General features: G+C 43.6%; 1 protein-coding gene and 1 long non-coding RNA gene across 4 annotated transcripts in view; one reads left to right on the plus strand and one right to left on the minus strand.

Moving 5' to 3' along the window:
* Positions 1–24,878, plus strand: part of LOC119861605 (vascular endothelial growth factor receptor kdr-like) — a 189,393-nt gene that overhangs the window by 156,271 nt on the left and 8,244 nt on the right. For all 3 annotated transcript variants that reach the window (XM_043492084.1, XM_038416926.2, XM_043492085.1), the window contains 5 exons: positions 7,357–7,456; positions 8,058–8,163; positions 10,290–10,414; positions 12,751–12,829; positions 16,206–16,306. In XM_043492084.1, the coding sequence (XP_043348019.1) occupies positions 7,357–7,456; positions 8,058–8,163; positions 10,290–10,414; positions 12,751–12,829; positions 16,206–16,306 (511 nt within the window). The remainder of the gene's footprint in view (positions 1–7,356; positions 7,457–8,057; positions 8,164–10,289; positions 10,415–12,750; positions 12,830–16,205; positions 16,307–24,878) is intronic.
* On the minus strand, positions 13–3,311 carry LOC122455700. The gene is made up of 2 exons (XR_006274107.1): positions 3,132–3,311; positions 13–857 (listed from the first exon to the last, which is right to left on the minus strand). It is a non-coding gene; the product is annotated as an uncharacterized LOC122455700 (long non-coding RNA).

The following is a 24,878-nucleotide window of genomic DNA, read 5'->3' on the forward strand; positions in this document are numbered from 1 at the left end:
AAGATCATTTTACAGTTGTTTTTAATATGATATTATTGTGCAAAGGGCTTTAACAAAACAGCAAAGGATACAGGGTCACATTCTGATCTCAGTTGGTCTGGTGTAAATTAACAGCAATTCAATGTAAAATAGCAGTTACTCTAGAGTCTAGACTGACAACATTTGGCTCCTAATGCATGTTAAAAAAAAATCCCAGATTTTAAATTTGTAACAATCGATACCAGGAGAGTGTGTGGCAAACACAAAGCAGTGCTGCTCTGGATTGAAACATTTTTTTTTAAAGTGGTGAAAGTTTCCCTGTCAAACTTTATTTTCCCATGAGAAGTCTGGCTTCAGATCAGAAACCACACAGCCTATAGGTTGCAGAGAATTACACTATTGTTGACATGAGGGTCTGACATTGCTAGTGTAGACAGTGAACCACAAGGGAATTTATGTGCATGAGCTAACAGCTACAATGGCTGCTATTGCCCCAGGCTTGATTCTGCTTCCCCTCAAAATGCTGATGAATAAAATCAAACATTGGCTGAAGCCATCATAATCTTGACATGAGAACCCATGCCAGCCTCCGTTAATCATTTTGGCAGCAAACAGGTAGAATGTGTATTTGTATGTGTACACTGCTTGAGAAGGCACAGAATGTTTGGAATGAGGACATCAGTGACCTGTGTGCTTCATCCTGCCATTAGACAAGACTTCTTAGAAAGCTCAGTCTGGGATCTGGTCATTACCCAACAGGTAAGGCTCCTAAAACTGAACCACACAATGTCGCTTACGGCCAGTGGGATCCCTCTGTTCCCAAATCTGCCTCGCACAGCGGGGCATCTTCTCTTTCCTCAGTGTTGTCCAGTGGCTTTCTAATAAGCATTTCCAAACAAATGAAATCAGTAACCCCATATAGTTAAGCTCCTTAGTTCTAAACAGTCCTGGGTGACCCTCCAATGCCTCCAAGTTATAGATTGGCTGGGATTAACGCTGAGCCCAAGATGCCAAGTTCAGAGCTGGATGCAGAATTCCCCAAAGTTTGGGACTATTCAGATTCAGGGTTTTGGTTTAGCTCATTATGGAGACTGAGCGCTGGCTGCAGTGCTCAGAATCTGATTTGAACTTCCTTGAAGCTCAGAAGTGTTTTGGAACTCCGACTTTGGTTTGGGTTCATCTGTAGTTTATATTAACATGCAAAAGAGACACTTCACTGTTTAAAGTCGGGACCAGGAGTTATTGCTTTCTCCAGAGTCTGGATATGTCTCTGCCCTAGTATCGACTTAGAATTATGGTGCTGTAGTGTAACACATCCATGGCTGCCTAGGGGCTTCACAAGGATCATTCTGCTACATACCCTCGGGAACATCACAGTGAGAGGAAGGCTAGAACTCAGATCCTTGAACTCTACATGACCCAGCTGTGGCAGCCAGCCAGCAGACCGAGTGAAGTATATTAGCATGTAGAGACACAATTAATGGGGACAGTCACACTATGGGGGTATCTGCAAAGACCCAAGTGAACTGGCTGTTGGTGAATGACAACAAATGCTTCAGGAAGCCCCAATGATGCTGGGCTGGAAACACATCCAGCCACTCCCAAGAGTGGTGTTGAAACAGGAGTAAAATTCTGTTGACTGGCCTTTTAATACAGAAGGTGCCAAATGAAAGTCAAGAGTAATAATAACAAAATTCAGTGAGTAGATTTTTATTCTTCTGTTTTTATTTACAATGCTTTTAAAACTAAATTTAAGTTACTTTCAGACTGCTTGGTTTAAGTAGCCCCTTTTCTCAATGAAGTTGCTTAATTGGGGCCACTTAAAACAAACAGTCTGAAAGTAACATAAATTTAGACTGTCCTTTCTGAAGCCAGAGGAATCCATTAAATTACACCACGATTTGACCATCCTTAGGATTTCCTATAATCCTGTTATGATGTAGATCAGAAACCACTTTCCTCTTTCCATGGCACTGATTCAAAAGCCAGTCGTTTTCCCTAAGAGGGGTTTTCAAAAGGATCATCCAGGCATGTCCATGGTTTGGCACTAGTCACATCTGCAGCTCACATGATAAATTTTAATTAAGGGTTTCTGTCACTGATTGAACCCTCTTATATAAAAGTTTTACAGATCTTTGTGGGCCAGAGATCAGAAAGTTATTTGTCTTTGCTACAGGGAATGTTTTGGCTCCCATCCACAATCACTGCTTTTACTGGGTCCCACAGATTCAGTACCTTTTAAAAAGAAAGATATTGACTAGAAAAAAATGCAGTTTGGTTTGGACATAGGTCCTGTCAGGGCCAAAAGTTGAATCTGGAAATAAAGCACTACAAACTTCCTCTGGAAAGGCTAGGCAGAGTGCATTAGTTCTGTTGATGCACAGGTAAACCTGCAGAGGAAGAATTGCTTATCTTGATTTTGTAGCTGGTTTTGCTACTAATTATTTAAATGGGGTCAGCACAGTTGGTGGCAGATAATGTATTTTGAAATCATTTACATGGCACATTACAGAATGTCAGTCTCTCCTGGAATTTAAATTGCGGGGTTTCAAAAAGCAATCAAAGGTAATTATGTAAACAACCAGCATTTGGTAATGTAACATCAGCATCTTATTAGCCCACTAAAATAAAAGTGAGCTCAAAAAGAGGGTTATTTAATATCCAGTGCAAGCCACATCTTTGAATGTTTTGAAGAAGAATTCCCCCAAGGGAAATGTCATGTCATCCGAGCCCACATTTTTCCCAGCCTTTCCTAGCAGACAAAATCCAAATTATTACACCAATACCAGAGTCCAGATGCACCATAATGATATGCAGGAGTGTTTTGCTCCATACATTTGAGCTCTGAGCTGGCCCCACATGGTAGGAGGTCAACCTTGGCCAAAAGGTTGCATATCAAGAATCACTCCTCCCTGCCTTCCTGCCACTCTTTCTCACCACTGTCCTATAATGGGTGCCCAAGAATAGCAAGCTTTCAAATGCTGAGGGTTCACTTTGCACATTATAACCAGCTGGAGTAGCTGAGATTTCCAGACTAAGTGAAACTCCCCACCTCCCACAAGCCCGAATCAATGTACGTAAATCAAAACAGGGAAATGTCCCCAAATATTCCAAAATTGTTTCGGCTAACAGTATCCACAGCACTTACTTACCAGGCTATGGCTTTCATCTTGCCCTTCATGATCCAGCACTTCACCAAGGCCTAGTTCCTTATGATAAACTCTGCTGCAGAGACAATTAGCATAAGGTAGCCAGTGCAATTTAGCAAAGCAGAGCTGACTTTCGGTCTGTTTGGATTGCTCTTTTGCATGCCGGAATGTACTAAACTTGCAGCGTAAAACAGCTGGGATGATTCATCACTATCTCAGCCATATGTGTTTCCTCCACATGGAAGTCTGTTGGGTGGACAGGACTGTGCTTACAATAGTGTCGAATCACAGAAATCGGAGTTGGAAAAGGACTTCTAGGCCATGTAGTCCCTCTTTTCACAAATGCAGGTTTGTTGCCTGCAGCATGCTCTCCTGTGTATTGTCCACGCTAGTGCTAAATCTCCCTAGCAATGGGATTCTACCCACTTCTCTTGGGAAACTACTCCACAGTCTGAAAGATACTGAAGACCGGCATTAGTAGTCCTCAGAGCTGCCATGTATGAAGTATAAGATGGACTGTGTGAAGATGGACAGTTCAGCTAGCATGACAGCTCAGAGGGTCGAAGTTCAGAAAACTTGCATACCAATGCATGTCTCAGTCTAGGTATATTCATTCTTACCTATTTCAGGTAAGCAAGTTAATTCATACCCTAAAGACTTCAAAAGCATTCTGAGATCCGTGGATGAAAGGTGCTGCTGTAACCCACACACCTCCTGGGTATGGTGTTCTGGCCCATCTAGTGGCACTGAGACCACTTAGAGTGCAATTAATGAGTCTGCTCTATAGCCTTAGCTAACAGCCAGTTGGCTTTTAGATCTGGTAGACGCTCATGTACTAAGCTCCAGAGGTCCCAGGTTTGATCCCACCGACCCGGGTCTGTTGGCATTACATTGCCATACAAACTAAACATTATCTTATCATTCTGATTATGACTCTTATTATTCGTGGTGTCAGACAAAACTGGGAAGGGAACTATAGATACACAACAGAAACGAGTCTCACAATATTTCCAACTCAACTAAAACCAGGGAAACCCAAGAACAGATTGTTTTGTGACATTGCTGATGGGATTTCTGTCCCCGTTCACAGACCAAAGGACTTCAGATAACTGTGGACAACTGACTCTAAGCTGCCATAGACTGCCTTCCAAGCCTAATCAGTGAGCTCTTTGCTACTTCCACAGTGCCAGCCCTGCAGTGCATGATATCAGGGGTCAAGTGGCAAGGCCCATGCAGTTAAATTATTTGGGGAATAGTCACTTTTTGGTACTCTCTCAATTTCTAATATTTCTGCATGGCTTGTTCCCACCCACAAGTGTGCACTATATGATGGCATTCCCAAGGCTGAAGAAAACAGGAGATCCGGCAGGAATGTTATAGAAAGTAAACCTCATACAGATTCCTCAAGAGCTGGACCCAGATTCAGATTCCATTAAATCCCTGCTGTTCAAAACTGATTAAATGTTCTTCCAAACTCTTCAGCCAGCTTCAGGGATGCCAGACTATGAAAAGAAATGGCTGTGTTACAGATTACAGCCTCTGCTGGGGAGGAGGGAATTCAGAGGTGCTAGTAGGAGAAGGCAAATTTCATATTCTTTTTCAGGGAAGGGATGGGAATGTTTTTTTAAAGGTAAACTCAGCCTCTTTCTCACACCCCTTTTCTTTCCTCCCAAATGGATGAAAACCTTAGAGAATCCTACAGGGCCTTGGCTGTAGAATCTATGATGTCCAAAAAGGCTCATAGGCCCAGATTCTCAGAGATATTTAGGTGCCTAACTCCCACTGATTTCTGGACCTTTGCTTCTACTCACTATCACAGTTCTCTTGACTTTGTTCCAACACTGAATTTCACCCAGTTGACCTGGATCCTTAATAATGAACTAGGGATCTTTTTAGAGCTCTAGGCCCAATTTAAACTCTGGTGTAAGCAGGCACAGCTCAGATTGACTCCATTGGGAGGGATACCCACTAATTTATAGTCCTCTTCAGCCCAGAAAGGTCTCTGAGTCCCTTTGCAATCTGTGTATGTGGTCTTTGGCTGTAATTTCAATCACATATGCCACACAACAAGCTGTAGCTGACTGAAAATTCCCACTCTCCAATTCAGTGAGGGAATAGGATGCGTCCCACCATATATAGAGAGAGTCTCCATCCCTATGTCTGTGCGTCTAATAGAACAGCACTGAAGATGATTTGTATTATGTAAAACAGGACAAAATGAGGATTACTCTTTCTGTCGGATGGCTGCTGGGCAACCCATGTGAAATAAGATGGTGGCATCAATCCAGTTCCTAGTGCGTTTACATCCAAAAATGCAGTCACAATTGGCACCAATTGCCTCCCTCCCCTGGCTGGAGGTCAAGGACTGGATGGGCCTGGAGACAGAATTCCCCTAGAAGTGGTTCTTCCGGGTTATGTTTGAGGCACATTAAACAGGAAACGGCAAGGAGGTGGAATGGGGTGTTTTCCCTGCTGTGGGCTTTGAATTCCCCAGTTCTGTGGATAAACAAAGGCCTTCCATCTCCAGGCTGTCAGACCAGCAAATTGAACTAGTATTACATTCTCACTGAAACAGAAAACGGGTGAAAACCTAGCTGCTATTGGAAGAAAATGAACATTTCCCAAAGCAGGAGAGTGTCTCTGCTGTTCTTGCTGGTCTGACATAGAATTAACTTCTACAGGGAAAACAAGAGCTGTTACAGGGCAGCTCAGGTCACTTACATACTCTCCTTGCCCTGACAGTTGCGTTAAGGAGCATGATTTATTTGTATGCATTGGTTTCCTGGTCACATTAGTACAGATGTCATTATTGGAGGCACAGCCTCACAGGCTTCTAATGAGAACAAGGGGAATGTGGTGAGTTGACACTGACATGTTTCCATGCATTTTACCTACAGTGTGTTTGGTTCATCTGCTAACCAATCGGAACTTAACGTAACAAGGGTTTGGGCCTTGCCCAGCAACCTTGCTTGGGGTTTTGGTCCTGAGCTAGTGGCATGAGATCATCAAGTGGGGAGTGAGAGCCTGGCACCTCTAACAATTTCTCCAGCTCACCAGTAGTGCTGTTGATCTATACCAGGGATCTATACCCAGCCCTCTGGCTCCAGAAAGGTTAATCCACTTAGGTCTGATGCAGGGATCTTAAGAGGCGGAAGCTGAAGTACTTGAGGTTCTAAGGGGAAGAGTAAACCACTTTCTTTCCACCAGTTCCCAGGGTGACCCTAACCTTCAATTTTTCCCCTTCTATATTAATGGGCCAATCTCTGAGGGTTCTTGGTCACACTCAATGGAAGTTTTGTCTAAGGACTTCAGGATTTGGCCCAACATATGCAACACTAACCTGGTTTGAACAAGAGGAAGAAGAGTTCAATTGCATGTCTGGGGGTGGATTTAGAGGACCTATGGTTCCAGTGGCCTTTGTGTCACATAGCTAAAAGCCTACAGCAGCCCCCCAGCCTTATTCACCTGAGCAGCTAGTTCCATTGATGTCACAGGGACTGAATGGGGCATTACTTTGAAACCAGAATGTATCTAGGTGAACTAGAAGGAACCTTTCTTCTTAACCCAGGAGATTATTTAAGGCATGAAATTGACATGCATTTTGCTTTTGTTCTGCTATGTTTCATTTCTGGGTGATTCTGACCCTGGTTTTAGTATGAATGTATTGCTCAGCTTGACCGGAAGCCTGTAGCTAGAAGGAGTTCCTGTTCTAATGAAATTTCTAGAACAAAGTCCTTTTGGGTGCTACTGTGAACTGAGCTGAACCTCCACACCCATTTGGGTTTCATCACTCATCCCTGAAAATATATGTGTATTGTGATCCTTTAGGAGCATCAGAATGTGCCAGACAATGTACTGCTTTAGTTGAAGTTATTATCATGAAGGGCTGATATTTAGAAGATGGATGCAATTGGCTTTGGCCCTAAAATTCATGTATTTTTTCATGTGAGGAGCCTAAAGATGACTTTCAATGGGACTTAGACACATAAGCATTTTAAGCAATACAAATCTCTTTTATAAATCTGGCCCACAATGTTATTTCTACAGTCAAAGGGCCTTATCTAGAGAGATGCTGAGCACCTGCAACTCCCATTGCATCAGCACCTTTTAGGATCAGGCCCCAAATTTCCAGTTAGGCTGGAATGCTCAGCAATCACCACTGCTGTTTTGAATTCAGATGAAAAGTGACCAAGCCAGCTGAGGTCACCCTCTCTGTCTGTGCCTGCAGGTGCCTCACCATACCCAGGAGTGCAAATTGATGAGGACTTTTGCCGCCGCCTCAAAGAAGGAACACGGATGAGATCACCAGAATATTCCACTCCAGAAATGTAAGAGTTCTACTCCCAGCCATGGACAACAGACAATTTAACCATCGTAACAGGGACTTTGATTTATGTGTTGAGGTGGGGGGAGGGTTTGTCAGATTGTCTTTCTTGTACCCCATTTATTAAATTTTGGGGTTGTGCAGGCTCCCTGATATCATAGACCAATAACAACAAACCACCAAGTCAACTGCAGGGCCAATCCGTCGATAGGCAAAGGGGTTAACAGATCATTTCAGGCTAGTTGTGGTATATGAAATCTCAGCTCAAGGAACTATCATGTTTGTTTGATTTCCAGTTTTGTGGGAGTGTCTATGTAGCTGTAACTGTAACCTGCTTTCAGCCACATCAGCAGGGCCTGCGACTCAAAGTTAAACTAGCTCAGCGTAAACAACTTAGAGAATTGATTGAAACACAAGTATGGAGTGAAAAGACATGACTGGGAGTGTAATGCAATGCTTCTGAACACAGGGATCTGATTTGTCACCCCCATTGGAGGTATCAAGTGGGAAGTCATCTAGATGAGGATGGAGACAAGCCACAGCACAAAGAAATGGTTTGAAAACACAAACTGACTTTCTCCTAAAATCCATGTGTTTTTCCGTAGCTACCAGACTATGCTGGATTGTTGGCATGGAGTTGCCACAGAGCGGCCTACCTTCACAGAGCTGGTTGAACGCTTAGGAGACCTCCTCCAGGCAAACGTGCAACAGGTACAGCTGTGCGATTGGTTTGTCGCATGTGTGCAGAGATGATATCCCAGGGTTAAGCACCAATATAAGACATGACTTCACATCACCGCAAAGAACACAGTGAAAACGGCTATTGGTGTGAGGGTAGGAGCAAAAAATGCTACATATTCAAAGGGGATTTGGGTTAGAAAATGAGACGTTTATCCATCCACAACTAGCAGAAACTTACAGTACATTGATTTTAAAAAGGCTTAGTTGCCCCTAGAGGAACAATAGCTCTTTATCTCACAAAACATTTTAATTAGTTTTCAACACTGCAAACTGCCAGTAGCATAGTTCTCTTCCTACAATTGGTCTCTCTTTCTCGTCCCCCCGCTGCTCCCGGCCCCATTTTTCTCTGTATTTAAGCTCATTGTTACTTTTAGGAACTTCAAAATGACGCCATTTAAGGCTCAAAGAGTCAATTACATAACTGTCAATTTCATAATACTTAGATCAACTTTTTTCTCTCCATTTAAAAAAATCCCAATACCTCCGTTATGTAACTATCAATTCCATTATAAGAAGAAATCAAGCTCTCTCCGCTGGCCCCTTCCCTTTTGGAAACTCATAAATCAGTGAAGCTACATTGAAAGATACTTGTTTTGCAATGTGCAAAAGCCAGGAAGAGTTTGTGAACCTTATGCTGCAAGCAAAGGAAATTAAAGGGAACTCAGGAATCGTGATAAGGGACAAGGCAGTTAATTACACCTCAGAATTAAAATCAAAGGAAGGAAATTTTGATAAATGGATTTAAGAAGACAAGGAGCCACTTCTACAGATAATTGTAATAATTAGCACTTGCTTCTGAGAATTCATAGTTTACTTAGGTAGGTGCTGAATTATATTAAGGATGCAGTGGCAACTGTTGTAATGAAAGCACAGGAAATAAAGTGGTTTAAGGCTGCAATAATAAGGAATGGCTGTCATTAGCTGCAACTGCTCAAGTTGAACAGAAGCTCATAGGCTATAAATAGGCATTACTCATTTCAAATTCCCAGCTCTGCTATAGCCACACATAAACATTGGGCTTTAACGGTCTGGGTCTCTCCTTTCCCACACATAAACATGGGGCTTTAACATGGATTTGTGTGTTTTGAGTCCCATTACACTGAGCCCATGGAAATCACCAAAGATGCCAAAACATTGAAAATGTAGTTGAGCGCCTAACTGAGAGAGCCTATAAGAACATAAGAACAGCCATACTAGGTCAGCCCAAAGGTCCATCTAGCCCAGTATCCTGTCTTCCGACAGTGGCCAGTGCCAGGTGCCCCAGAAGGAATGAACAGAACAGGTAATCATCAAGTGATCCATCCCCTGTCACCCATTCCCAGCTTCTGGCAAACAGAGGCTAGGGACACCAACCCTGCCCATCTTGGCTAATAGCCATTGATGGACCTCTCCTCTATGAACTTATCTAGTTCTTTTTTGAGTGCCCAACTTAACTGAGGCTGATTGGGGCATAATAATAAATAATACTCATTGGAAATAATCGACTGAAGGTTTGTCCCAGGATGCAACAGGGGATCCCTGTAAAACCAGCTGCTTTATAATGGATGTGAACATCTTGGTGTCCCCCAAGCCAGAGGTCACTCAGTGTTGCTGCATGCTCAATAAGTTTAGTTTTCCTAGCAGACGCATTAGCACCATAGGCAGAGCTGTTGTTGCTATGAGGGAAGAAGCTTGAAAAAGATGGCCCAGAATGTGAGGGCACCTGGAGGTCTTACACTTTGCTGCCATGATTGATGAAGCAATGCTAGTGCTCAGATGCCTCCAAGGGAGGATCTACACAAAGAGCAACCAGCACTGGAATTTTCATCCATTCTTCATAGTGGATCTCCCCAAAATGAAAGATTTGCCTTGTGGAAAGACAACAGGATAGTGAATGTTGAGCAAAGCCCTTAACGCTGGACTTAGTGTATTGCAAAGAACTTCATGACTGCCTTAAAGAAATAATCAGAAATAAAACAAATAGCCACATGGCTTTCGTAGTGAAGACACCTGCTCAGAAAATAGTTCCAGTAGAGCTTGATAGCCATTAATGTCCAGGACATCAGGAAGAAGAACTGATCCTTACTGGTTTTCTCTTTCTTCTGTTAATTATTTAGGATGGTAAAGACTATATTCCACTGAACATCACATTATGCCCTGATGGAGAATCTAACCCAAAGACCTGCCCAGTGGAAGAAAACTTGAGCAATTGCATTAATCGCTGGAGTGCACTGGGAATAGGGTACGGACACTGCTTTCTTACTTTGGTTTCAAGTTAAGACTCTAGACAGTTAAGAAACTCAAAGCTGGAAAGTAGTTTAAGCCAGCAGGTAAGTGCATGGATCACCATAGTTTGGCATATGTGTTGTCTTCTCTGCCTACCAGAATTTATTGTGCAGTGGAACAGGTCTGCTTATGGTTCCTGGGTTCAGTCAGCACTAGGCTAGGGGCAGGGCCTTCCCTGGTTGAGGGCTCTTGGCTATGAAACCCTTTCCCAGGAGTCAGCACCACCATGTTGCACAACAGACACTTGACAAAATTACTGGACTTAGTGACAGACATTGGCAGGGGATGGGAGAGGGCTCCAGGCTGAGACAGGGGGTTGTGGTGTGGGAGGAGGTACAGGCTCTGGGCTGAGGGTGCAGGTTCTAGGGTAGGGCCAGAAATGAGGGGTTCAGGGTGCGGGAGGGAGCTCCAGGCTGGAGCAGGGGCGTGGGATGCAAGGGGGTGAGAGTTCAGGCTGGGGGTGCAGGCTCTGGTGTGGGGCCAGGGATGAGGGATTTGGCATGCAGGAGGGGCCTCTGGGCTGGAGCTGAAGGGTTCAGAGTGTGGGAGGGGGTCTGGGTTGGGGCAGGGGGTTGGGGTGTGGGGGGTGAGGGCTCTAGCTGGGGTGCAGGTTTTGGGGTGGGGCTGGGGATGAGGGTTTTGGGATGCAGGAGGGTGCTCTGGGCTGGGATCGAGGGGTTCAGAGGGCAGGAAGGGGATCAGGGCTGGGGCAGAGTGTTGGGTCCCCAGAGGAGAGCTCAGGCTCCAGGTGATGCTTACCTCAAGCATCCCCTGGAAGGAGCATCATGTCCCCGCTCAGGCTCGTAGAGAGGCACGGCCAAGAAGCTCTACACGCTGCCCCATCTGCAGGCACTGGCCGCACAGGTCCCACTGGCCATGGTTTCTGGCCAATGGGCTGGGAGCCGCAGAATCAGCGCTCATGGGGGAGGAGGGAAGAGGCAGCGTGTAGAGCCACCTGGCCGCACCTCCACTAGCAACAGCAGGAACAGGAAGCCGCCCGAGGTGAGCGCCCCCCACGGACCTCAAAAATTTTACCATGGATGGACACTTGTGTCTGTCTACAGACATGTTGCTGACCCCTGCCCCTTCCCCAAAGTGATTTGCCACATTGTCTGCCTTTAAGGCAGGCTATCAATCCCATGTGTTTTAGATGGACCATCCTCTCCTGAAGCTCCCACTCCTGTGATTTCAGTTTCAGTCCCCAACATGCTTGTATCAGTTGGCTTTGAATACTTTTCTGGGGAAGAGGGGTTTGCTTTGAGTGTCACTGAATTTGTCTGTGCCTTAAACTTTGGTCCTGTCTAAAGATGGGCCAAGGAAGCTGGACATTGGGTTTTTCAGAAACAAAGCTAGGCACAGTTGGATCCAGCCTCTCTTATCTGAACCACCAAGGTTTCGGGGAGTTATAATAACACTTTGCAAAGCTTCCAGTTCTGGCCCTGCTCTCATTTTGCTTTAATAAATATTAGGTCTGATTGGCTCTTTAATTGGTTTTCAGTGTTTTGTATTTAATAAACTCTTGGGATTGGCTAGCGGCTTTAGAAGCCACTGTCCTGTGGGACGCAGAATGGCTCGGACTGGCGTTGCATTCTGTGTGTGGAGGAGGCAGGCAGCTGAGATGCTGTGCTGGGTGCGATGGAAGTGCACACAGGAGTGGCAACTGCTATAGCACTTAAGGTGGTGCAGCTTGCGCACCCACCAGCATTGACCATGGTCTGCCATCCGTATAGAAAGGGAAGGATCAGGAAAGGGAGGGGACATATGTATATCCCTGTCCTATCCTTTGAGATGTCTACTAATGATGGTGGTGTATAGCCATATGACTTTCCCCTGGTAGGCCAAGAGAATCCAGAACCTAGCCCTTATCCTGTAATTTAAAATACTATGGGTTATCCATGTCACTGTCCCTTTTTATCTGAAGTCCTGATAGTGTGGATTTTATCAGCAGCTCCAGGGTGGGGGGGGGTCTCATTTTATAACTCATATATGGATGCTGCTTGTCGGAGCCCTACTAACTGGTTACAAGATGTAGTTGAAAATCTGAAGAAGGAACCTCACTTTGGTTCAGGGATATTGTTTGAGCTACAGAGCCAGGTCAGCAGCCAATTGGGAAAGAAGGAAAGTTACAGGGTCATCATGAATGGTTCATAGAATCATAGAAGATCAGGGTTGGAAGAGACCTCAGGAGGTCAACTAGTCCAACCCCCTGCTCAAAGCAGGACCAACACCAACTAAATTATCCTAGCCAAGGCTGATGATTGTGCGCTGATCTCTCACCCTTCTCCTTTTCAGTAATAACAGTAAGAAGAGACCACTGAGTGTGAAGACATTTGATGAGGTGCCAGTGGAGAAGCAGAAAGTAATGAATGAGGTAAGCGAGGTGAACACTTCCCCTTCCAGCAGGTTTGCAGGCCTGCTGTCATCAAGGCCCAAAAGAGTTTCTGGAGCATGTGTGTGCTTCATTCTAGGAGAGGGGACAGAAACCCCAATGGGGATTTGGCCCTGGATCCAGGAGGGCAAAGGGGATCCTGCACTTTGTTTCATGGAGCAATTCACATGGAGGCTAAAAGCATGATTATTCCAGCTCTGCTCAGTGCCAGGAACTTCACGTGGCCTCTTTTGGGGTCACAAAGCATCTAGTTGTCTCTCTTCTCCTTCCATATAAAATAACTCAAGAGCTTCTTTTGTAGTTCAGCTCCTTGTGAACTTCAGTATAATCTCTCCCCATGCTTCCTGCCTTAGAGCCAGAGCCACTGGCACCATGGGGCAACCCCTGTCTGCTCAAAAACTCCACAGCAATAAGCCTTCAGGTGAACATCTGGCTGAGGGAGAGGGTGAGCACCCACAGGCTGTGGAGCAAGTAAAGGACAGGGAGGATGCACACATTTTTGTCTCTTCCTATAGTCCATATGCTCTCCCAGGCAGGGAGTGCTCTCATGCTCGCTCGCTCTCCCCATCCTGCATGGTCCCCTGTGCAGGGAGTTTCTTCTCCAATTGATGAATATATACTCTCCTGGGAAGGGTGAGGTGTCCATCTAGAGTTGATCCTAGAAAGCATATCTCTAGTCCATCCTCTTGCCAGTGCAGAACTGTTGCCTGTTATTTCCTATTCCTTTACCATATTCAGTTTCTAGACCTCCATCCCTATTCCACAGTCTTAGGGATCTGTAGGGTAAGAATTCCCATGAACTGCTATATGCTCCCTCTACAGATAGATCTGTCTGTATCACACAAGTACTTTCACTAGACAGACAGCTATCACAAATAGGTGACCAACTGCCTGCATCTGCATCCCTTTTCCAAAGACCACATCATGAGGGGCATTTCTAAAATCAGTACATATTCGGTGATAATATTTTTCCTACATATAGGAAAGAGGGTGACATTAAAATAATGACAGAATTAAAGTGGTATTGCAGTGGGTAAGTATAGCCCTTGTGTCATCCACTTTACTACTGAGTGCACAAGGATTAGTGCCAGTACATTAAATGCCAAAGGAATTAATAATGATTAGGTCAGTATTTCAAATAGTTCAAAGTACACAACCACATCTGTCCTGCATTAGTGCTCATTACTTGTAGTTTTTTTATTCATTTTCTTGTAGTTGTTTAAAGATACTATGAAAGCAGCAATTCAGATAAATATGTGGTTGAGAAATAAATTATGGGGTCACTTATTGTTAAAATATAAACCTGGGGTGAAATCCTTGTCACTTATTTCAGTGGGGCTGGGATTTCACCCCATAAATTTAAAAAAATAAAAACATTCACGTTTTCTGACTTGTGTTACTACCCCCTGAGAACAATCTGATTTTCTATTCACTCTGTATGACACTTGTTCACTTTTCCACTTCACTCAGATTGCAGACTGATCACAGTTTCATTCCCATTTCTAGTTAGTTTCCCTTTTTGGTTCAAGTGCACAGCACAGCTGCTGTTGATGCCACTTTCCAGAACTGAAGGGGAGTATTTAAGTGGTAAAGAATTTCTCCCCCACCCTCAAAAAACCCACCTGTTTTCATTTAAAATTTTTATAGTTATTTGGAACAGGGACCATGTCTACTTGTCAATTTGTGCAGAACCTAGTGCAATGGCAAACTGGCCCTATTCAGGGCCTCTAGACATAAGCTTAGTGCAGATAATAAAAATTAATAATAATTAACAATCATAGCTTTTGAATCAGAGCCCCCTCCCTTTTATTTTAATACCACTTTATCTTTTAGACCTAAATTTCACAACTCTGCAGGACAGATGAAAGATTTTTTTTGTCCAATTGAGTACAAAGAAGGAGCCCTGCAAGATATGTTTACTGTGCCATACTTCTTGCAAGAAGAAAAGGAGTACTTGTGGCACCTTAGAGACTAACAAATTTATTTATTTATTTATTTATTTGTGAGCTCACGAAAGCTTATGCTCAAATAAATTTGATAGTCTCTAAGGTGCCACAAGTACCCTTTTCTTTTTGCAAATACAGACTAACACAGCTGCTACTCTGACTCCTTGCAAGGAGTTCGTGTGGTCTAATCTGGTACCACACTTACATTTTCTTTAGTTCAGTAAGAAGTGTTTCTAATAGGGAGAGCAATTCTAGAAGGTATTTAAGATAGCGTTTATCTCAGGAGACCTATAAATGGATGTGCACTTTATAAACCTTCATTCAAATTTCAGCTCCACAATCTAGAAGGTACCCCTACATCATGTTTAATAACAGATTTCAAATTTAAAATGGCAAAAAGCTTCTTCTTGTGATATGTGTATGTAGAATTTCTCTTTAAAATACCAGAAAGCAGAATCGTTAGTTATGTTTGCTTTTTTTTATTTGACACAGTCTTCCCTCACTGTAAATGTCTTTCTGTCTGTATACATTATTTGAGCCCAGTGCATATCATTGCATTTTATGGCCATTTTAAAACTGATCAATAACATTTTTAACTCCATAAAAACAAGGCAAATTTTCAAAGGCCAAACAAAAAGTACCAAGGGGCCCAGATGCTAAGCGGAATGGTAACATAGGCCCCAATTTAGCAAAGTACACAAACATGAACTTAATTTCAAAATCAGTGAGCATTATGGAAGAGCTGAAAGTTGTGTGTGTTGTTAAGTGCTTTGCTGTATAGAGGTGAGTTTTTAAAGTACGTGTGCCAGTGCTTTTGCTGACTGGGGGCCATAATACAGAGCGTTAGTGCTGTAGGTTGTTGATTTGAGTCCAACCCAGCCTGGCAAATGCCCATGTAAAGACTCTTTGATGCTGTGTGTGGAATGTGTTGGTAGGTCTCACTCCAGCTCCTAGTACACTAGTGTGTACCTAAAAAAAAAAAAAAAATCACCTCTACAAATGGCTTCCTTGTTGGCAGTCAGTGCCTGAGGGGCCAGTAACTGAACTGGCCTTGGAGCCTCAATCCCACCTAGGGGTGGCCTCTCCAGGGATGAGGAATCCTTGCACTGCTCCTGCCTGGGCTTCACCTGCTCTGTGGACAAATGAGGGAATTCAGCCTGCAGGACTGAGAGTCTGGCCCCTATCACAGCACAAAAAAATGCTTCAGAAGAGTAAGTGAGAGAAGGATAGACTCCAGCTGGAACTTGGTGTTTGAACTGGCCCCTTTGCTCTTCCTTCTCCGGTGGCTTTCATTGCTGCCCAGTACAAACTCTCCATCACGCTTTTCCCCCCTTGCTGTGAATGCGACAGAGCTGCAGTGCTGTCCTTTTCAGTTACCATGTTACTGATGTCCCGTTCCTTTCACTGTACAGGAGAGCGAGTCGGATAGCGGGATGGTGCTGACATCGGATGAGATGAAAAGCCTGAAGAGGCTGGAAATCCGCTCCTGGCCTTATGGGATTATGGCTCTAGCGTGAGTACTTTGGGAACATTTCTTTGGAGTCAGTGTCCTGTCCAGAAAAGGTTGTAAAAAAAAGCTTCTGATTCCAAATGGAACACGTAGTCTGCAGCACCAGCAGCTCTGGGCTTCAGGATTACAACAGAAAGAGAATGGTTAATACAGTTCAAACTGAAGAAGCGCAGTTCAGTTTTGGTCACAGCATAGAGAAAAGAGGTACCAGTTTGCATATAAAACAGAATCCCAGACTTCTGAAAAGAAAGCTGTTCCTCTAGCGGGGCTTTCATACATGTGTTTCCCTGCACACAGTGTGAACATTAATTAGTCTGATAAAGCTCTAAAACCAATTTCATCAACCTCAGCACAGGATGCACCACTAATCAAATTAACTCTTTTTCCAAAGGAGAAGCTGCCTCATGCTTCTGAATCATCATATTCAAAGGGGGTCAGACTTTCAAATAAAGTTGGTTTATTTCAGGGTCTAACCCCTAGGAGACACAAATGTGGTGCAAGTGGCAAACATAATATAGGAGTATAAGGATATTGACTATATTAAGAGTATGTTAACGTTTCCCTGTCTCTTTCTAATGTTCCTATTTACGGGTGGGACAATTTCGAGAACTAGCCAAACTTTATAGTACCAGAGACAAGCGGATGAAGAGCCCTTATAAATATGTCAGTGCCTACCAGACATATGTCAGCCTACTGCGGACCTAAAGGATGAGATGGATCTTTCCAGAACACTAGTGATGAAAAAAATGAGAAAATTGGGATAAGCACTAAAAGGCTTGTATGTGTTTCAGAACCAAGATCTCCAAACTTCCTTCTCCATGACAATCCCTTTGTCATGTCCTTCCCTCTTCCCATGGTCTCCCACTCAAGTCCCCAACACCCTCTCACTCTCCAGTCTGCTACTATCAGAAGCCTATTGATCAGTCTTTGCAGATTTGGGTTCCACGTAGGGATTGGGCCAATGGGGATCAGGGGGTGTTTGTCCACCCATAGCAAAAGGCCATTAAAACCGATCACACTAAAATTGGTATTTTTCAGAAAGCAAACAGCCTTTGACTTCTAGCTCTGCATCTCCCTGCAAAGAACAATCAGGCATTGTAGCGGGGGGAGCATGCCTGGGGTTCTGAACAGGTCTTTTCCATCTCCACTCTTATAAAAAAAAGTCCTATAGAAAATATTAACCCTTATGTAGGTTTTTGGAGTCAGCTTACAGAATCTAATAGAGAATAGTATCTCTGCTACAGAGTTCTTCAAAAGAAACTATGGGAAGGATCTCATTCTCTGTTCAGTTAGTTAGGAATTTACAATGAATTTCAACCAAACTGCTTGGAGTTTTCTGTAAGATCTATCACTGTAGTATCTAAGACAGATAGAACCCTATTGACTTGGCTTCTCCCTATTAAATTCAACACAGCTTTTCCACAATGGTATTTTCTACAATTCCTCACAGAACACAGTTGACCTTCTTTGTGAGGTGTGGTATATTGGGAGAAGCTTGCACTGTTTCTGCACAGTGTTAGCAGGCTCATTTCAGAGTGTGCACAGTCAGAGGGCAACAGTCAGTACTTGAGAGGGACTACTGACTTGTTCCTGACAGACAGAGAGAAAGGATGACGGAAGCTTGCCTTGGCTTTTCACACTTCAGCTCCATGAAGTCCCAGTTATCGTTCGGAGGAGTAGACTCAGTCTGTGGTATATGATAAAAGTTACAGAGCAGGCTCATGTTATCCTTGCAGAACTGATGTAAGCTTTCAAATTCCGCTTGTCCTGCAGGAAAGGAACTCAGTGTGTTCATCAGAATTCATTCTGCAGGACAGCGGGAGAATTAAGGACCCAATATTGTACCTAAAAAGGGACAGCAGGCATCCTTACAAAGTTCTGTGTCTTCATGCACACAAGGGGTGGATGCACTGATTCAAATAAAACCCTCCCTCCCCTGATGATATTTGCCCATTTTTTTAGCATCATGTTTGAATGAAACTTGTTTCAGAGATTCAGACGTGTTCAGATGAGTAGCTGGTGGATTTTTCTTTCCTGCCCCTTCAGGTTTTCAGCAAGCATCGGAAGCACCAAATTCCCACACACCAGGCATTGCCATTCAGAAGCAGACACATTCAAAACCCCAGAAGTGAATTTATTCTTGTGAGATTTCCAGCCCAGCTCTGTAGAGGTTCAAGCCTCAAATAAAACTTCTGAATTGGACACTGGACCAGATCCAGAGTTAGTATCAATTGGTTTAATTCCACTGACTTCATTTAATATATGCTCCGATTAAATATTCCCAGCTGGATATCTGGTCTTCTAAATCCAGATCTTTTTTGGTATTCCATTCGTAACTGTACACCAGGTACTTCCTGTGCCAGCCAGTCCACACATGGGCATTTGAATAGAAATCTAATCTAGATCCAAGACCTGCAGCAAGCAGCATCCATACCCACCTCATTCTCAGGACTCCAGCAATCTCCTGGTGGACAGAGGAGTGTTTGTCCTTGGCCTGTTTTTCCATTCAGCATTCAAAGTTCACCCCAGCTGAGAAGATCCTTTTGCTAGACTCTTTTTTTAAACTATCTTACAGAATCTCTGTGGCCCAAGTGATATGTTCATTTAGATATTAATTATGGAAGGTCTTGGCATCCTTTCATTTCAGGACAAGTTATCCCTTGATCCTACACGCCCGTAACTTGAAAAATATCCCTGAGAAGCACTTATAATATTCTCCAAATGGCTTGAAGAGGTCAAAGAAGAGTGTTAGTTTAGTGGGGGAGATAATGTCACCCTTGTTAACTGTGTATCTCTCTCTATCAGAAACATTTACCCTGGACCCATTTCAAACAGTCATCCTCTTCTTACCCAAAATCTTTCAAAGGCTTAGCATGTTTTCTAAACCAGGGTGGCTGCGTTTATTATTTTTTGCTGAAATCTCACTGTTTATTTGTCTTGCATTTGCTTGCTCTGTCAAGTTGAAAAGTTGGCAACACTACTTGCTGGTGTCAAGAGTTTACTGAGGCTGAATCTGATACCTTGGGCCTGGGAATCCTGTTAGACAAGTAATAACTATTTCTGAAGTCAGGAGCATATTACGTTGGCTTTACGAGAGCAAAAGAGGGACTACATCTAAATCAGCATTCGAGGAAGTGTGGGACATAACGATGAGGACAGAGTGTCAGGTTTCATCTTGTAACATTAATGTGCCAGCACCAAGCCCTGCTTTAAAATCCTCCTGGAGACTCTTTAATCAAGTTATTATTAAGATCTATAGCAGGCTTGGCTTTTGCTTGGGTATGGGGTTTGTCTGGGGCTTTTATTGTCTGATCTAATGATGCTCGGTTGCTCTGAAACAATTATTCAGGCTAATCTTGGCTGAGCACCCTGATACCCCCGACTGGGGCTCAGCTGATGTGCTGCAGGCTCCGAGATGCAGCATCCAGCTCCTGTCGCTGAGGGCTGTGCCTTTGCCTGAGCCGGTCTAAGGTGCCCAGGATTCAATCTTGGTGCCCAGGATTCAAACCAAACAGCCGCGCTTGGCAGCATCTGGCGTTCCTGTTCAGATAGGATGTGTCCAGGGAAAGAGCATAGGAAATGGTGACCCTTAGGCCACATCTACACTACAAGCTAGGGCTGTGATTCCTAGCTCACGTAGCCATAGTCACACTAGCTCCAGGAGAGCTCGCTTGAGTATGAATAGTCATGTAGCCTTGGTAGCATAGGCGGGGCAGCACAGCTTGGCTGAACTGAGGACAAACCCTCCCGAACCCCGGGGGTACAGAGTTGGCATGGCTAAGACTCCACTGCTGTCACCCACGCTACCATGGCTACACTACTGTTTATACTTGGGCTAGCTCTCGTCGAGAATGGCTTCCTGACTTGGGCATCACAGCTGCAGCTTACAGGGTAGGCATAGCCTTAGGGAGACAGCTGCACAGTTAAGGCTTTCATATGCAGCCCTGGGATCTTCCATGCTTTGAGGCCACCGCTGACCCAGAGAAAGTGGCTCAGAAGGGTCGGTCAGAATTCCTATTGTTACCTCCTGTTTTCTGGTGAATAGAGGTGGGAGATAAGGTTGCTCCAGGCTGATGTATGCAATTACAGCTGAAGACTTTTCTTTTTATTACTAGTACATATGTTCTTGGGGGTAGTGACCACATCTATCTCTATGTTTGTACAGCACCTAGCACAATGATCCAGACTGGGACTATCCAAAATTTGCACCACTCAGAATCCGTGAAAATTTTGGCTTAAGTAACTTGTCCAAGGTCACACAGTGATGCAGTGGCAAGAGTCCCTAGAACTAAGATATTTTTGGTTCGTGTGCTCATTATGGTACGCTGCACTGCCTCTCAGCCCTCTATTCCTTGTATTCAGTGGGAATTGACCATCTTGGGTGTGGGGGAGCCTGTGCCAGAGCCTTTCATTTGAGTTGGCTGTATATTTGAGATGGTTGGGCCAAATTCATCACTGGCATAATCAGGCACAACTCCACTGATGCCAAAACAGCTGCAATCACTTATTCCAGTGGTGAATTGGTCCTCTTGTGGCTTCCTTTTAACTTTGTTTTGCATTTGGTTATTGTCCAGCCTATAGATAGGTACCTTATGAATGTTTCAAAAGCATGAATTTTTGACCGTAACCCTTCAAATTTCTCCGCCACTTGACCAGTGAGATACTGACCCTGCCAGAGGGAAAGTAGTATTGGATTTCTACTGCACAGCATTCACTCATTCCTAAAACCAAATTCTGAACCAGACTCAACTATTAGAGAAAAAACAACCTTGGTGATTAAAGCCTCTGGTATTTTTTCATTGAAAGAATGCCTACTATTACTCTGGAAAAGTGTCTCCTTAAGTCCCTATAAAAGCTATCAGGAGGCTCTGCAGTTCACTTATTATTATTACAAGATGTAAACATCAGCATAAATTGGTGGACTTGCCGCTGCACAGCTCAGTTGCCTGTCTTTCCTTAAACAAGGCCTCTGATCACATCCAGGATTTTTAAGGGCCACAGAGGCTTACCTGGTTAAGACTAGGTGCTTGGGTAGAGCAACATGAACAGCTCCACAGCACTGGGAATGAGTGTTCTACCTCAAGCCTGGGGAGTCCTCAATTATTTAGAGTTCTGTTGTCTCCTGCCCCCAAGAAATACTCTTACAGTCATCATTCATGCATTCCTCACTGAGCTCTGAGCCATTAGAAACTGGCTCCCTCTTACAGAAAAATAAACAGCCCGAGTAATGAGCTTCCAGTTCTTGGGGTATTTTAATTGTTCTTTACCTTCAAACCAGAATCAATGGCTCACAGAAGAGTGAGATGGAAGAGACCTATTCAGTCATCTAGTCCACTTCCCTGTAGCTAGTGCAAGATTGTCCCTATAGTATAGTCTGCACAGCCTCCCCCGCCTCCCTGCCCAACCTAATACATTCACCATTGGGAAACATTTCCTAATATTCAACTTAAACTTTCCTTTGCTCGGTTTCATCCCACTTTCATGGCCCGTCTTCACCATGCCAGGAGACCCAGGTAGAATCAATAAAAGTCTGTAGTGTGGAGGGACTTAACCATATTTTAACCATGTCACATTATCAAGCTAACCTGGACTTGTCCAAGTCTTTTGTCAAGTCATATGACCTATTATTAACCCCGTTAAGCTCCCATCCTCTCCACAAATTTTAACTGTATTGTAATTGGACAGGACACAAGTGTTTTGTAGTATGGTCCTCTGACAAGTTTCTACTAATAGAGTAGACAGGCACTTAATTATATACACTTGGTCCAAACCTATCAACTCCCTCTGTTGGTATTTACAATTTACAAAGAGGGTTTAGGCACCAGGGTATGGGCACTGTAGAAAGAAAGCCTGAAGGCATGATTAGCATGTCCCCATGAGTCACTGGTTAGCCAGGCTATATATTTGCTTTCTTCTAATCTTCCTTCATAAGTTAGTTCCTCCAGTGCCTTAATCATTTTTGTTGCTCTACACTTAAACCTCTCCAGTTTATAGCCATCTTCCTGATGCAGAGGAGCCCAGAACTGAGTGTGTAATGTGAGCTAGGCACAGTCTCACAAGTGTATCATGTGGGTGTGAAACAGGCGTTTCCCCAACTAGCACTGAATACAAACTTGCACCTGAGAAAAGCGGCACTTTTCGTCTTTTGAGTATGGAAATTGCAATGTTCAGATTCCACCACCACCCTTCTCAAAATGTAACAAATTCCTGCAGGCACAAATTCAAGAATTTTTGCATTGGTCCCTGTATAAGATGTTACTGTCTTGGGCCAATTTCAAAATATATTTTAGGTGAAACTCACCCTCCCCACACAGTCCTCCACACTGGACTTGATTGAGATATTCAGCATTATGAAGGGCATAGTGAAAACTAACCAGTCGCTTCTTTCTACTCTCTCCTTTCATATGAGAAGAGGTCATTTAAAAGTAAAGGTTAGTGAAGGCAGAATCAATAAAGGAAAATACTTCTTTAGGCAGCCAACCTAAATGTCAACCTGTGGAATTCACTGAGGTAAATACTGTGGCTGAATTTTAACAGATTAGGTCATTGTATGAACCATTATTAACATTTGTAGCTACTTAATACTATGGGTAATTAAATCTCATCATGCTTTGGGCTTTAAACTATTCACCTGTGTGGCTCAGGAAGGATTTTTTCCTCCTATGCAACATTGCACAATTAACTCACAGCATTATTATAAGAGGGGTTTTGCTTTCCTCTGAAGCAATGGGTACTGGCCACTACTGGAGGCAGGATGCCAGACTAGATGGACCAACTGTCTGATCCAATGTGGCATTTTCTATGTAGCAAATGAGATTTCAAGGACAGTCAGAACAAGGAAGCTGCAGCCTACCACTACGATATATATTCCAAGCATATGTACATTTCCCTCCTGCTGAGCAAGAAAAGACTATATTTACTGACATTTCATTCTAGAGCATTAAAAGGTAAAATGTAAAGACCTCTGGATTGTTTTAATTTAGGACATGCATTTTGCATGAAAGGAACATTTTTGAAAGTTAATTGTATTTCAGTTTGCCATAGATGGTTAGTCACAGAACTCACTTCGGATCAAACTCATCATCTCTCTGGCTTGGGAGCGAATATTAAATGTCACTGTTTAAGTCTCTCTTCAAACATCAGTGTGATTTAGGTGACAGACAGAGCCATTCCCAGATGCAGTCCCCTGCCCTAGAGGGGACAGAAACAGAAGGAGAACACTTGGTGGAAGCCAGCAAGGGTCTGAAAGTTTCTCATTGTGTGGCCAAACTAAACCCTAATAAAATTTCTTTTATCTGGCACTCCAAGGCACACAGGCTGGGGGCCAAGTTAAACAGATACTTTTGTGCTTCTCCTGGTCTCCATTGACAACTTTAATACCTGGAAATTAAAAGCCAGAATGTCTGTGGAGTCAGCTGACAAGAGTCAACAGGGCTACGTAATAAAAGAAAAGTCCATAAATAAACAGTAGAGCAGAGAGACAGTTCTGCTGCTTATTCCAGAGGGAGAATCTATCTAAAGAGAGGGGATGGAAAAGCTGCCAAATGTATGGCATTTTGAAGAAATTCCCACTTGTGTTTTCCTCCGGACAATGAGAAAGAAGAGAATTTAGATTTTGATAATAAAAGACTGTCACATTGCTGGAACTCTCAGGGTTATAGCTTATTTCAGCCATGAGAGGCACCCTAGTGAGTAGTGATCTGCATTGCCATGCAAGGAATTTGGGTTCAACTCCTAGTCCAGATCTAAGAGGCCAGCACAGCAGAGTTTGTCTGCACAGTTTACTTCTCTGTACCCTGGAAGTCTCAGGATTGGAGTTTATTGAAGAGATGCAAGAAGCATCCTAGTGGTTAGATCTCTGCATCACCATGCAGGAATCATGGGTTTATTTTCCTGTCTTGAGTTTGAGCAGGATGTACTGACATTTTGGGGAGGACAACCACATCAGACCAAAATAGACGCTGCTGTAAAATGGCGCATCTCCCATTGAAGTCGAAGGGAGTTGCACCTGTTCATATGATGGCTGAATTTGGCTCAACATCTCAAGTGCTACTGGCTTAGAATGAATCCCTTCATAGATTGGCATATTCAAAGTATCATCCAACACACACACAAACTCACCAAACAATGGAGAACTACAGGACTGAATGACTCAAAAGTGACCATTATAAACTGGCTGGTGCACATACACACAAGCCAATACATTACCTGAGCCAATACAATATACAAGACATGCCTGCCTGCACCTCTCCAGAACAATTAACATTGACAATGAAAACACCAATACTGATTCTACTAGCCAGGCTGGTGACACCTGTAGCTCACAGTGAACTTCAGTTCCTGGACAGGCTCAGGATTCCAAGGCAAGAGACCAGATCATCTAAGGTTATCATATCATAATTTATTGAGAGAATATATATAGAATATATATAGCTCCCTTTCTTGAGAAAAAGACATTTTCCCCTCTGTACTGAAACCAGAGACAGAAGGCGACAAACACACAGGAAGAATGAGGAAATGAGGAAATGAAAAATAGGAATATTATGAGTGTGTTGTCAGCAGCAGCAACCTCCTT

This window comes from Dermochelys coriacea, chromosome 9 (genome assembly GCF_009764565.3).
Source record: "Dermochelys coriacea isolate rDerCor1 chromosome 9, rDerCor1.pri.v4, whole genome shotgun sequence".
NCBI lineage: Eukaryota > Metazoa > Chordata > Testudines > Dermochelyidae > Dermochelys > Dermochelys coriacea.